Below are 15,663 nucleotides of genomic sequence, written 5' to 3'. Positions count from 1 at the left end.
TTGCATAGGAAAATTTGGCCAAGTTAATCTAGAAAAGTAAGGGGGTTTATGATTTCTTAAATAAACTTTTGAAGACCAACTCTATGTGAATTTAGAATGTTCCAACACTGGTGAAAACTGAGACATACAGTTCTCAATCTCTAGTTTGTTTTCATTTCCCTTCTTCCTCTACCTCCCTTAACCTCCGCAGAAAGAAAAAAAAAAATTGTTGCCTATAAAATTCCCAAGGGGTGAAAAAGGAAAAACATCTGTTAGCAATTTACGCTCAGTTTGCTGTTACCTTCAGCAGCAATAAATCCTCCAACCTTCACCTGTTAATTTGGTATGTGCAATTCACATGAATTACTACTAAACAAAAACCATGTAAAAACTCTACTTAGGAGTCATTTGTGTGTTTACACTTTTATTTGTTTATAGATGAACTTTAGGAGAACAGCCAAATCTCCCCAGAATGCTCCAAACTAGTTTAAGCTATTTAAATATATAAGGCAAGAATGTGCTTGATGTTTTTGAAATGTGGCTCTGAAAACTTAAGTTAGCATGGTACACATATATATGTATCTACAAATAATATATATGTATGCACATATATCAATTAAAGGTTAAGCATGGTCCATTAACAGGCCCAAGGAGAGGGGGATTTCCCCGTCCTTTCAAATTTTAAAGCAGCTTTTGTCTTTAAAGTCTTCTAATATTTACTCTTTCACTTCCTTCTGCCAGGCTGCCTCTTTACAGCAGAAGCACAGTGAGCAGGGGGAGGTGGTGGCAGCTCATACCTGAGACCCTCAGGGCTTTAACAGTATCAGGTTTTTTCCAGAGGAAAATGCCTGCTCTAGGGATCTCACAGAAGCAAACCCCTAGCTCAGAGTCCCCTTCCTTTTGACCCTTAGGATTCTCATTTCATAAAGAGCAAAGACTGGCTCCTTTTTTCTTTTTTCATAAGGTTGGTCCAGAAATCAAGAGTAGGAATCCATGAAGTTCTAACATACACTTGAGTAAAACATACATGACTTGAAAGAAGAAAAATAAAAGCATTTCAGATGCCTGCCTGTTACATGTCCGGGGTGTGGAAAGTCTTATGTACCTATCAAAGCAGTATGCTTACTACAATAAACAAACTCTAGAAATAAAATAAAATTGTAACTGTGCATGTGGTGGAATTATGCGATTTTTGCTTTCTTCTTTATACTCCTTTATTTTTTCCCCAATAAGTATGCATTAACTTTTTTCTGATACTGAAGGTATTTTAAAAACATGACAAGTTAAACACACAAAACTCTAGTCTATAGGACCTTAGGCTAATTGCTTAAGTTTCCTGCTAAATAGACACACACATTAAAGACATGATCCAAAGTTAAACATTAGCTACATACCATATTTATTCATGTATTGTTCCCTGTGTATTTCTACTTTGGGGGGTAGGGGAATGGTCTCTTCTCCCCTGCTTCACCCTGTCCACTTAAGGACCAAGAAAGGTTTTTGAATACAAGTACTTGAACCTTCCTGCCCCGTCAAGGTCACATACAAATAAAGGATCAGAAATAAGTGTAGTCAAGAAAGAGTGGGGAGCTGGTCAGTGGTCGCTCTGACACCTGGCTGCCTTTCTCAAATCAATCTGGTTAGAAGTGCCATCATGTGCAAACAAGGATACGTATTTTAGGATTATGGAGAGGTGGGCTTGGTGGTCAGAAGCATCATCACCTCCGAATACTTGGAAGAGGGAATATTGGGAGAGTGCTGGACATGCTGGACCGAGACACAATGTCCACGAGCAAACACAGGAGGGGACAAAGAAAGCATGGACAGGAGAGCGAAAAGACAGACGACATATTGAGGAAGACAAAACTAATGAATGGCCTTTTTCTTTGGCCGTGTGTGTGTGTGTGTGTGTGAGAGAGAGAGAGAGAGAGAGAGAGAGAGAGAGAGAGAGAGAGAGAGAGAGAGAGAGAAACAATGGGTGGTGAGGATGAGGGAGAACCAGGACTGCAATGGAGGCAGCAGATAGAACTGAGAAGAGAAAGCAGATCGGAGAACCGAAGCAAGAGACTTGTCAAGAAAGGAGAGGAAGAATAAAGGGACAATTTGGTTCTGTGATTTCTGGTAGACAGGGTGTCACATGCAGGGAACTGAAGAGGCCATGTACAGTGGCAATTAAGATAACAGTCCCGGACACCAAACTTCCTGCTGTGAATCTCACTTGTGCTTAGCCACTGTGTAATCTTGGCCAAGTTAATGAGCCTGTCTTTGCCTCAGTTTCCTGAGTCTTCCTCAAAAGGCTGTTGTGAGGATTAAATTATCTGACACATAGTAAGCAGTTCATATAAGACTTAGCTATTACCATCTTTATTATTGAACTACTTGAACTAGCTAAGTTCTAGGACCTCTCTGATAGAATGTATAATTTAACTGATTGTTGGGTAGGGAAATAAGATTGCCTAAACTTTAATAAAAGCAAAGAAATCAAAGAAGAGACATCACAGATTGACTGCACAAAGGCATTCTGACAGCCACGGTATATAAGTAAAAGTAATGGCAAATAAACATGAAAGATAAAGGGCAAACTATGAAAAAAAATGTAACCCACTATTCGATAAACAAAGAATTAATACCTTTACATATGTTCTTATAGGAAAGAAGAAAAAAGCATTAACATTCAATAGTAAAGTGAGCAAAGGACACAAAATGAAAATTCACAAAAGAAATAGAAAAGGCCAAAAAAAAAAAATGAGTTCAACCTAAATATTCAATAATGAAGTATATTTTTAAGAAACGTAAATTTAGACCAGCTTTTATCTCATCTTTCCATTTTGGTTTTAAAAAACTCAAATGTGTTTATCCTGTAAGTTTACACCTGCAAACCCTAGGAAAGGGCTGGCAGGCAACGTACTGTTGACAGTGCCTGCCTCTGAGCAGTGGAAGTGAAACCAAGTTAGACATTTGCTTCTTAATTTATAAAGAATAACGTAATACAAAAATGGTTCAGTGATAGTATTTTGGATGGATGATTTTTTACTTGTGTTTTTTAGAATTTTACCAAAAAAATGCAATGAAGGAAATGCTCCCTTTTCCTTAGTAAGAGATGCAAATTGAAATGAAAAATAGAACACAGTTGTTCACCTATCACATGGACCGAGATTTTGCCAAAAAACGGTGCTGCTGAGACCAGAGTAAAACCAGTGTTCTCATATACCATACACGTGAATGTAAATCGCTACCACCTTCCTGGAAAACAGCCTGGCTGCACACGTGATGATCCTTACACAGTTAATACTCTTTCATTCCTTTTCTAGAAATCTAGAACAAGGATATATCAGGTATATTGGCAACACTTAAGAACAAAATAGTTCATCATAGTGTTATTCATGAAAACAAAAAGTTGCAAACAACTCTAATATCCAATTGTAGGGGAATGGTTTAGATTATGGCATAGTTAAATGATGGAATGTCATGCAACCACTGAAAACAAAGTTCCCCATTCATTTCTAACATCAGGAAATTTAGAATTACAACATTATAACCAAGTTAGATATGCACAGTGATAATGATCTTGAGCTTTAAAAAATCTGCACAGAAAAGCAGAATACAGATAAATGTGAAAAGTGGTTCATTTTGAATAGATCTTTTCTGTCCTTCCTTATGCTTCTATAATAATTATGAATTCCTTTTCTAAGGACAAAAAGAATCTGCTTAAAAGAAAATAAACAGCCAAGGCTAGGATCAAAACTTAGTTTGTGGCTCCCAAATCTGGGCTTCAACCTTCTTTGCCAATAAATCTAGAGGAATGTTTCCCATATACTGTACAGATTTACATAATTTTCTAAGCTGCAAAATTAGGCCCTAAGAATGTACTAGGAAAACAAACATTGAGCAATGCACTTGGGGATGTGTTTACTGAGAATGATTTTTTTCTCAACGAACAATGAAAGAAATAGAAAGTACACACACGCACAGGGTTTTAAAGGAGAGGTCTTCTACAAAACTGGGAGTGAGTCTCACAGCCAGTGAAGAAATGACAGGCAACAGCCCCACAGGCTGCACCAGAAAACCCATGTTGGCTGACTACCCAGACAGCCTGGTACCACAAAGCACAGCCTGAGTCCCCCCAGGCCCTACACCCTGACAATGACTAGCTGCCACCATTAGGGCCAGGTGCCTGCACAGGCTCACAGACCAGAAACGGAAGGAGGAACATATGCAATGACTGGGACCCAATGCAAGACATGTCTGAGCTCCAGGGAGAGAGAAAAAACACGATGAAAGATAAAGAACTTGAATAAATTAAGAAAACTGCCCTAACTAAGGGCATCCATAGAGAGCTAGCTAGTCTGGCACAGGAGCTGAGGGCTGAGTTTGAGATGGGAGATTGGTGCCCACGCAGGCGGCAGATGGGTGCCAGCAGCGGCACCACGTGGCACCATGTGGCCTGAGGGGACTTGGAGGGACAAGTTCCCACCTCTCCTCCCAGCACACAAGACTGTGAGGCTGTCACGTCAGTACATCTCAGTATCGGTTTCTACTTCCTCGCAGGGCAACCCCTAAGTCTCCTAACTCCATCCATCCCATCTATCCCCAATTCAAGGACTTTGTTTCTGCTCCTGAACGCATGCCTGTCTTCATCGTCTGGCCTAGCTTTCTGTGCATCTGCTAACCAGCATCGCCAAGCTCTCTGCAGCTTCAACATCGGCCATGGTGCAGACCGAGGCCCTGGGTCTTCTCTCTGCACACAGCACAGAGAACTCAGGCACACCCTTCAATTCTACCCTCCACGGGGACAACTCCCAAATCGCAAGCCTGACTTGCCATGGAAGCTTTGGTCCCATGTCTCCCTCTTTTACTATACTTCCTCACATCCAAGCCCAGGCATCTCCTCTGTCAGCAATGCTCATAGTCATACCTGTCATTTCCTTGGTACTTAGTACGCGGCAGCACTTAGTGCTTCTGTTCTGAGCACTGATCGTATTAACTTATTTAACCCTCACAATCCTATGAAGTAGGTACAGTATTTTATATTAAGAAGAGATTATTGTTGTATTGTTTTCCAGACGAAGAAACGGGATGTTAAATAACTTGCCCAGTGTTATTGAGCAAATAAGTCAAGAGCTGGATTCCAACCCACGCTCTTAATCCCTATGCAGCACTGCTCTGACAGACACAAAAATGATTGACAGACATCAATCATTTTTCTAGTCTCCCAATCTGACAAACCTTGGAGTTAGTTTGATGCAAGAGAAGATGGCTCCTCTCCTTTATGCAATTAGGTTCTAAGAAAGCCTGTTGTTTTTTCCTTTTAAACTGTCTTTTGCCTCCTCTTCCTATCCTTTCCCGCTGCTTCTGCCCGAACAGAGGTCTTGACTACATGACACCCTAGCAGAGTAACAGCCTCCACGTGAGAAGAGAGGTGGTATCTATTTCTGCCCTCTCCAACGCAGCCTCCAAAATACTCAGATTGATCCTCCAAAAAGGCATTGTTCATACATTAATTCAAGCATTTACTAAACTACTACACTGGTTCTTTAAAACAGGCATTCAGCCAGTGTCTGTAAAACTGAATGGAAAAACCACCTATAGATTGTTTTCATTTGTTATCCACCCTCCAGTTCAGAAACCTTCAATCATGCACCACAATTTGCAGCAGGGCCCCAAACTGACCACCCGCAGGTCAAATCCGCTCAAAAGACTTCTGGTTCGGACAAACGTGCTTGCAAAACTTTGATTCTGAAATTCCTTAGCAAGCAAGCATTCCCCAGGTCTCTCCAGGTATCAGCACTTCCTACCGCTTATGTTCACTTACTTCATTTTGTGTTTCCAACTGAGATCTAGGGAATAAAATCCAAACTTATAATCATGCAAGGGCCTTCACCATCTGGTAGGGCTGTGTCTCTTTCCTCCCAACACTTCTCATTACTGATCAAGCTTCTTCTCAATCAGATGATTCCCTCATGCTCCCAATTATGCCACGAGGCTTAGAGGCGTCGCCTGACCACTTTCCCTCCTCAACGTGTTCGACTCTGCATAAGTTTCCACCTCCTCTAGGGGCTTTTCACAGCCACTGCAGCTGAAACTGACTTTCCAATTTCTGAAATCCCTTCTATTATGTATTAGCTTGGTGCAAAAGTAATTGCGGTTTAAAAGGTTCAAAATTGCAAAAACCACAATTACTTTTACACCAACCTAATATTAATTTTGGTGTCCGACCACACAGAAATATCTTGTCTTTGTCAATGGACTGCAAATTCCTAGTTGGGAATGTCTGTGATAGACCTATTTTGTACCACTTTCATTTTATTTAAATGAAAAATTCATGTTTGTTATAAAGTGCTAAGCAAAAACACAGGAGTATAAAGAAGGAAAAAAGAAAACATCCAAAATCCCACCACTTAGAAATAGCCAGGGTCTCCCATTGATTATTGACAAACCTTATTTTTCACTCTCTCTCTACGAACACAGTAAGGATGGCAGGACAGACAAAGGGAAAAATTTACAACACTGGGACCATGTGTTATTTTTAAATAAAAATGTAAAGCTCAATTGTATTTGAATTTTACATAAGAAAGTGAAGTAGAACCAAAGGAACTGTCAACTTTCAAATAATTGTTTCTTCTTCACATGATACAGTAATTCCTTAAGGATCTCTCTAAGGTTAAGAAAAGTTGTGTGAAAGTTAGTTTCATTAAGTTTTCACCCTTTTAAACCGCATGTTTCAGTGTTATACAGTCTTGGCTCGCTACCAAGATCGATCAAAACTTATTTTCACCTACCTTTCTATCCCACCTACCGTTTTGCAAATTATATTACTATTTTTACTTTGTTAATGTTTTAATATTTGCAATCTCTTCTGCAAATTGTAATTGCCAACTGGTTAATCTTAGTTCTGGATATAAAATGGATAGAAACCTCAACAACAGGCCTTTGACGTGGCTTCCTCAAACCTGGGTCTTTATGTTTTACTTCCATCTTGGTTGGCTAAATTTCATTAACTTGATTTTTCAAGAAAGGCTCATGAGTTCATATGTGTTGAAGGAGGTATGTTTGTAGCCTTTGTACTTGAGTGTTAACTTGGGGGGACATAATATTCCTGTTCACATTTTTATCCTCTCAATGATACTGCTCCACTTTTTCACATTAGATGCTCCTAGAAAGTCTGAAGCAAGCCTAAGTTTGTGTTTCTTGATTTTCCTGCCTTTGCACAATTCTTTATGCTCTAAGATCAATAACGTAACCAGGATATACTTATGTCCATTATTATGCATCAGTTTTTCCTGGAGCATGCAGTGTCCCCTTTTGATCTAGAAATCCAGTTCTTCCCTCATACCAGGAAAATTTTCTCCTGTGGCATTTCCGCCTTCTTTTCTGATCCATTTGTTGGGCCATTTACTTAGATAATCATTATTCTTATGTTGTACTGTTTTTGTTTTTCTTTGTCTCCATATCTATCATCTTTTCTCTAAATGTTTCAATCCCCTAAAGTTTTTCCCTCACATTCACTCTGATTATATTAGGTTGGTGCAAAAGTAATTGCGGTTTAAAAGGTTAAAAATAATTGCAAAAACCGCAACTACTTTTGTACCAACCTAGTATCAAAGCCTTCCCTTGAGGTCAATAATGCAATTTTCAGCGACTGTACATGTATATATTGTCTCATGTACTTAGCTTTATAATACCCCTTTTAACCTCATCCTACTGCATTAATTTGCCTTTAAAAGACCTCATTTGATTGAATTCATAGTCTGTAGTGTAAAGTACTCTGAGAGTTTCTTTCAGGTCACTGGATGTTTTCTATACTGGGATCTGTAGCTGTCTTCTATGTTCTACTCCTGTCATTTTTACTACAGTGTATTTGCATAATTGAAACGTTCTTTTTTCACTGCGCTTGTGCTAATACACAGATAGCTCTGTTTTGATGTGAAGTAGGTAAATTCTCCTAAATACCTTTCCCACCTTCATCTGGACCTGTCTGTTTTCCTGGGTTCTGCTTTCTAAGCACTTTTCAGCGGCCTATCCTGGTAGGAAGGGAAAGAGCAAGCTGGGGGCAGTGTGCATGCTTTGCTTTCCCTTCTTGGACTCTGTTGTACTAGGGTCCATGCACCTGAGCTAGAAAGGCTTTCCTCTCCTGTGGATTTTGGCTTCGGCTTCTAACTGAGCAAGATTATGGCCTAAAAATGGATGTTGGGTAACTAACAACTGGAGAGAAGGGATATGGGATCTGGTTCTACTCCACCATCTTCACCCAGGAGTTAACCGATTTGCTTAAGAACAGCGTCTCTTGAGAGTAAAAGCTATCTGAGGTCACACTAAAAATTATTTTAGTATCTCCTGTATAATTAGGAAATAAAACTTTCTAAACACATCAAACTCACCAATTATCAATGTGGATCCAAATGCATCATAATTATCCTCTTTCAAAAGTATGAAATACACATGTACAGTTATTACACAGGTATCTGCATTCCAAGCCCCCCCAAATAAGTTTTCTTCTTTCTAACAGGCAAGAAAAAAAAGGAGTACAGACCTCAACAGAAGTTATGTTCTGTTTCTCAGAACATATGTCTTCTTTAGATGCTTTTTGAATCTTCTTTTCTGAAGAAGACTTTGTGTCAACCTTTTTCAAAGTTTCATAATTGTCTACTTCATTCTTGACAGGCACTTGCTGGTTATTCCCTTGAATAAATAAAAATGGTTCAATGTCTAGCTAATAATTTCCATTCCTGTTCCCCATAGTTAAGTCTCTTTCCTACACCAAACAATCACATTTGATTTAATGAAATTTAGACTTAACGATTGGTTTTGACATCCACAATGCTTAAAATAAAATTTATTTTATTTACAGGTGAAAACTTATATTAAGAGTTCTACAAACAGTCTTTAAAAGAGGTCAAGAAAAAATTGTGGGGGGAAGGGCACACCATTATTCATGGTGGCAATATTCATAAAAGTCAAAAAGGTAGAAACAACCCAAATGTCAATGGACAGATGACTTGAAAAATAAAATGTAGTATACATACAATGGAATACTCAGCCTTAAAAAGATTCAACAATGTGAATATACTTAACACTACGGAACTGTATACACAAAAATGGTTAAGGTGGGGAGAAAAATGCAAATCTGATACATGGCACAACATGGATGAACCTTAAAGACGTAACGCTGTGATAAGCCAGACACACAAAAAGGCGAATGTATTATATGATTCTACTTCTCCAAGGGACCTAAAAATTTACAGAAATAAAAAGTAGAATGGTGGTTACCAGGGGCTGGGAAAGGGCGTATGGGCGTATTTATTGTTTGGGATGATAAAAAAAGTTCTGCAACAGTTCTGACGTTGACAACTGTACAACAATATGAATGTTCTTAATGCCACTGAGCTTGATCATTTAAAACGGTAAATTTTACATTATGTACAATTTACTACCATTTTTTTTTTAAAGTTAGAGCAGAGAAGAGAAAGGGGTAAAGACTCGGGTTCTGGTTATGACTCAGCCCCTCAACTAATTTTATGATCCCAGTCAGTCTCTTAAGCTGCCTGAGCTTCAGTTTCCTTGCTTATAAAACGAAACTACCACCTTCTCTGCCTCCCCTGCCTGTTATAAAGATGAAACCAGAACAGATATAAACGTAAAGGGCCACCATCAGAAGACACATGAAGGGCTCCAAGGCAGGCCCTTCTCGTACAGTGAATGCCCACTTGTCCCCGGAGGCAGTGCCTGCATGCTGAAAAGTGAGCCCGAGACGTCAATCACATGGCAAAGGCTGGTGTGAGGAGGAACCTCCTCTGGAAACACGATTTTTCCAGGTTTCCTTCAAGCGATTTCCTTTACCAGTGTATTTCTTCTTCTATCGCTTACGTCAAAGTCAAGTCAAATCAACTTGAATCCCACAATAACTGGCCTCAGTGTCCTAATATGAAACAAAGTCTCTCAATCACCTCCCCCTTTTTTCTTTATCTGAGATTTCCTGACTACCTCTGCAAGCTGAGGAAGATTCAGAAGACCAGAATGCAACGATTTCACAGCCAAGCCGGTTGCAGGCTCTGGGGAGAGGACGGCCTGACCAGAGTGGACTGGCTTTGCTGTGGGACCTGGGGGCAGGGAGGTCTCTCACCCACAAAATGAAAGGAGCAGTCAAATCCCTTCAGATGCTGAAATGCTGAAGCTACAAATTAAACTCACTCGAAGCAAGGTACACACATTTTTAAAATAACATGCATACGGTCAGCATACTTTTATTTTGTTAACAGAAAACTGTATAAATATTACCTAACTATAAAAATGCTCAGGAAGCATTCGTTCCTCTACGACAACGCAAAACAAACTGGGTGTTAAGACACCCGCAGAGGAAAATGACGCAGAGGAAAATGACGTATCTGGCACTATGAAGGAGTAAAAGAAATAGCCCAGAGCAAGGAAGATAGGGTCTGGAACTGACAAAGAAGCCATAACTAAAGACATTGCTGGATTCTGGCAGCCCTAAGTATGAAACAGAATAGAGATATTCTCCTCAAAAAACATGTCGTTACTTTCCTAGAGCCTTAATTCATGACAAAATGAATTACCTTAAGTTGTCTGCAGGCCACAAATGGCACCAAAAGTAAGTTTCTTAGGAAGGGTCAAAATTTAACATCCAACAGTAACCTGTGTCCCCCAAAGTGGTAGAGACTCTTAGAGAATTAGTAATGCCTTCTGTGGGGCCAACGGTAAACAATTGAATGAATTCTAAAAATAGGTTCTTCATTAAATCTTTGAGAAATTCTAACATGACAATATCCAAAAATTTAGAAATTCCATGAGTACATACTCCATTTAAAAAATGGAGCCAACCCATGTCATCCTATCCAGCATACAGTATTACACAACTTTCTTACATTTCTCTCACAGTAAGAGTGTTTGAGGCACAAAGATAAAAAACAAATAGAAGAACAAGAAACAACTGCACTCCCAGAATAACTGCTTCAAGTTTTACTGTACCAAACCTAATCATATGATATATTTTAAGTAAACTGCTAGAAACTTCATTTCACGTTATTAGTATCCGTAAGTAAATGAGACTATTCTTTGAATTTCTGCAAATATTGGTATTTCAGAAATTTTGGAGGCAGCTAACAGTACGTGAAAACTGTCATGTACTGTTAATTTCAAGGCTTAGGGTATTATGAAACTTAAATGTTTGTTATGCTCTACATTATTACAAGCAGAAAAAAATAATATGCCTCTTTCGTAGTGCTGAGGACAGCAGCAGTTTGCTTTAGCCTTAATTCTAAATCTGCGCTACTTTGATCACACAATTAAAAAATAAGTTATAAGCATTTGAAAAGAGACATTTCATAAGATCATTTACATTATACATAAAAGCCCTGACTCTTGTCAGATGATCCACAGACTCTGGAACACGAAACAAATGTTTGAAAAATGTAGCTCTTTCAGTTGTCTGACAGGTTGATGCCAAAAAAAACAAGTGTGTGAAAACAGAGCCCTGAAAAACGTGACAACAGACTTCATTCCTATCGAGAACTTTAATTTATCATTTACCAAAGGCTTCTCGGAAGGAGGCAGGTGAAAAGGAGCAGGAAAGGATGACACACATATTCTGTGATTCAGAAAATACTGTTTCTCAACAACAACAACAACAAAGAACAGGTAGGTAGCGACATTAATATACACCTTGGGACACTTTCTTCTCACACAATGTTACAATCAGAACAAAAACCAAACCTCCGAAGTGGAGAAGGCGCGATTCTTCAGGTGCCTCAAGGAGTTATGATAGGTTAACATGACTTCAGGCCCCCTTAGGAGACAGACCACCACCCTCTTCCCCCTTCCTAAAGGCAATCCGATCACTCGATCACTCGACTTGTTTCTGAGAACATTTGTGCACTTGGGGAGAAATGGCTAGAATGTGGCAAACACACTAACTGGTTTCAACTCAGTAAATGGAATTTGCCGACAGGATCTTCCACCATCAGGCGGGCTAAGATCAGCGGGCAATGCCGAGTGAAGCTGTTTTCTTCAGATTCTAAAAAGGATCTTAAGATGGAAACAACATGCTTTTCACACACAAAAAAAAATACTTCAAAAAAAAAAAAAAAAAAAACCTGATGCTCAATGTTGAAAGTGAAAACTCAGGTCTGTAAATGTATGGTTTTCCCATTCTCAAGCATTCTTTATACACACGCCACCAATTATATATGCCTGTTCACTGTCTGCCCGTTTATTGCAAAGTTTTCCTTTAAAATTTGACAAAAGAACCCCAAACCTTTAATATTACTAAAAAACTCCAAACCCTACCTTCAAATTACAATGTTCTTCCCTTAGATTTCTCAGTCCTTTCTTATTTTTAAAATTTTCAAGTTCTTTCATCAACTCTTATTTGATCTGATCGACAATCACCCTGATACCACATAACGTGCTGCTGCTCCAGCCAAAAAGAACAGATAAAAAATAACTGTTGTAGTGCGAGATTTATTTCCCTTTAAAACATTATAAGCATACCAGTCCTCTCTGCACAGGAAGGAAAGACTCTGGGCAGGTCTGCCACCTGCAATGATCTGAGCAAACCCTATGTGTATGAACTCCATAGTAAACGTACTCAAACGTGCTGAAGGGATATTCCACGACGTGGTCCCCTAGGCCACTACAGGCGTTAGCCATCAAGTACTGGACAAAAGGATTCTGAAGCACCAATTCCAACCCTCTGACCTGCCTGAGCCTTACACTGCTGGTCTGCACCTCTCCATTTCACCCACTTCAAAGAACTGTGATCGGCAGACGATCCCTTCCATCTACCTGTTCACAAGGCCACGGCCACTGTATTTCACAGGCACATTTATCCAGACATCTGACGGACACAACAGACCACAGAAGCAGCACTTCTGGAGGGACAAGTCCCTCACACAACTAGGATTTTAGATTTGTGGAAAGTCGGCCCATGTCAAATATTGTGCTCAGGCCTAAAGGACACACAAAACAAGAGAAAAGCCCAGCCAAACTCACCCCATAACTTCACCTTTCACAAGAGTTTTGTGGTCTGGGCCCCAGTGAGTATCTGGGACAGAAATGGAACAGTACGCACCCCACCATAAAACACCCTCACACTAGCTGTGCTATGACTTTATTCAAAGATCTAGTTGAATGCACTGTCCAGAGGGCGTCCTCACGTGCCAGGTGGAGGGGACGGAGGGGACGGTGCTCACTCTGCAACCAGAAATCCCCCTCAAGCATGAGCACTGCTGCAGGGGGATGGTACAAACAGGCTGGAACAAGATACAGCCGGAATCCAGGTGCCCAGACCAGGTTCCATCCAGAGGACTCTGGCTTTCTTTTCAGAGATGTCCTTTTATGGAACATCTGAAATTCAGCGTTCTTTTTTTGTTTTGCCTTTTTAATCAAATGCATAAAGCTCATTAGAGCTTTATAATCATAATATTCCGGTACCTTCTCCACAACATCAAAGAGTGAAGAATAAGAAGTTATTTATATTTAAATGTTTCAAGTAAAATCAACAGTAACTGATGGTTCCAGATTAAGAAGCGTCACAAATCTGACTGTTCACAGGTACGGAAATGCGCTTATTAAAAATGGTCAGAATGCACAAGAATGATAAGCACAGACTCGTATGCCAGAGGCCAAGGGGGTCAGTTAAAAGCTTAACCGCAATTTTATACGTGGGTATTCTCCCTAGTCTAGTGTGCTTAATTTTCATTAACTGTATTTGCTACAAGAGAACATTTGTCTTCTTTTAACCAAGGGACACAATTAGAAAAGAACCAGGGCCAAGGAACATGAGATGGTGGCAGCTGTTAAATACAGGAAATTGTTAAGTTTTGTTCATTCAGAAACATTTTATGGGCTGATACATTTTTGCAAATAGTCTGAAAAGCCAAGATAAAAAAAATAATTAGGAAAAGGTGTCCCTATCCTCCTAACAATAAAATATGATATTCACATCCCTCTAAACATACGTACTAAAAAGTATCTTTTCCATGCTATTCTAAAAACTTGGTGCCTTGTCCTCAGCTTTTCACCTCATAAACTGAATTTCAACATTTATACCCTTTGCTGAAATTTCGCGCATGAACTAACTATTCAGCATCCACAATGAAAACTCAGGTCACGGATGAGAACACATTCCATTTAAAACCGACCGGGGACAAACAGGAGAGAATCACCCAGAAAGAGGAGAAGATTACCATTATTTTTCCTGGAACTTTCTGCCAAGTCTGACTGGTCCTGAGCTGAATTTCTTGGTAAATGGTTTTCAGGTAGTTTCTTAGAGTTCTTCAGAGGACCGAGCTCTTGTTCCTTGAGTTGAACTATGTTTTCTGAAATTTTAAGGTCCGTTTCCTTAGGAAACATACATGTCTGTATTCCCTCCTTCACATGACATTCTGAAGAAGTATTATTGACAACCATTGGGTTTTTCAGTGTGTTTTCCTCTTTATTCAATAAGTTTTGGGGGAGGGTTAAATTCTTTTGCAGGCTGACATTCATGCCACTTGCATATTTGAGGTTTATCCAGTTCTCACCCATAATCTCAGCGCACACGTCTCCTTTAGGAGCAGAGAAAGCGCTGCTCAGGGTTGAAGTCTGTTTTTCCTCAGTAGTAGTGTTGGCACTGCTGGTGACAGATGTGCTGGGTTTGTGTTTGCTGTAATAGACTGAGCATTTATGCTTCTTCTGAGAATGACTGTAGGTCGCTGGGCTCCTCTTTGCAGCATTCTGGATCCTGCTTTGTGGAGTGTTTACAGGAAGGCAGCTTTTCCCTCTGCCTTTATCAGAGGGGCTGTAGGTATCGAGAAAGTTCTTGCAATGGCTTCTGAAGTGAAGAAGAAAAGCATTTAACATAAAGCCATACCGAGTAGAACTGTACCTCTTTGTTTCTAACTCCACAAGAAAGAGGTAGCCATTGGTACTGTGTCTATTAAGGAGTTCTACCTTTCCTTTTAAACTAAGTTGTTACAGGAAATCTATTGTTTAATAAAAGAAAGTTTTCAGCTGTCACATAATGACTTAAAGACAATTTTATGAAAACAAATTTGAAAACAAAATGTATTACCTTAAAATAAAATAAAAATGAGTTGTATCAAAAGTGAGAACCCACGCACATGCCACAAGAATTCTTACTTATGAGAATGGGAGTTGATGACATCCATCGGACTGCTGTTTTGCTGTGCAGCGGAGCTAGCATTTTGCCTCTGTCTTGTTTTCATGAACTCCATAAGAATGTACTGTGCTTGTTGGAAGGCTATTAAAATCACACCCAACAGGGACAAACTGAGGAAGAAAGCAACAAGGTTCGTTACTGCATGGTTCTGACAGGCATTAAAAACCATAGCTTTATTCTAGAAGGGTGGTGAATGGTTGATGGGTAACGTCTACAGATATGGCATTAAAATTCCATAAGATGTATGACATCATCATTTCTGATGTTTCTTAAAGATGAAAACAGCCAAATTTCTAAAAATGTGCATATTTATAAGTTTGATATTTGAATTCCATTTCTAAAGTTGCTCCAAGGATAAAATCACTCTAAAAAGGTCCTTCTATTCTTCTAATCTCAAACTGCCATTGCCACTGAGCTAGTAAGAGTGACATTTATATCTGCCACAATGACTGCCAATGAATGACTATGACACACAACTGTCTATTAATAGACTTCTAGGTCCTGTGAAT

General features: G+C 39.5%; 1 protein-coding gene across 2 annotated transcripts in view; it reads right to left on the bottom strand.

The window, feature by feature from the left end:
* The window catches only part of TMEM131L (transmembrane 131 like), a 144,304-nt gene that overhangs the window by 13,718 nt on the left and 114,923 nt on the right, over positions 1 to 15,663 (bottom strand). For both annotated transcript variants that reach the window (XM_033134871.1, XM_033134872.1), the window contains exons 24-26: positions 15,115 to 15,264; positions 14,181 to 14,806; positions 8,510 to 8,658 (exon numbers count right to left, since the gene is read on the bottom strand). In XM_033134871.1, coding sequence (XP_032990762.1) covers positions 8,510 to 8,658; positions 14,181 to 14,806; positions 15,115 to 15,264 — 925 coding nt within the window. The remainder of the gene's footprint in view (positions 1 to 8,509; positions 8,659 to 14,180; positions 14,807 to 15,114; positions 15,265 to 15,663) is intronic.

Source organism: Rhinolophus ferrumequinum, chromosome 18, assembly GCF_004115265.2.
Source record: "Rhinolophus ferrumequinum isolate MPI-CBG mRhiFer1 chromosome 18, mRhiFer1_v1.p, whole genome shotgun sequence".
NCBI lineage: Eukaryota > Metazoa > Chordata > Mammalia > Chiroptera > Rhinolophidae > Rhinolophus > Rhinolophus ferrumequinum.
Note: the sequence above shows the minus strand (reverse complement) of the source record. Positions and strands in the feature narration are given on the sequence as shown.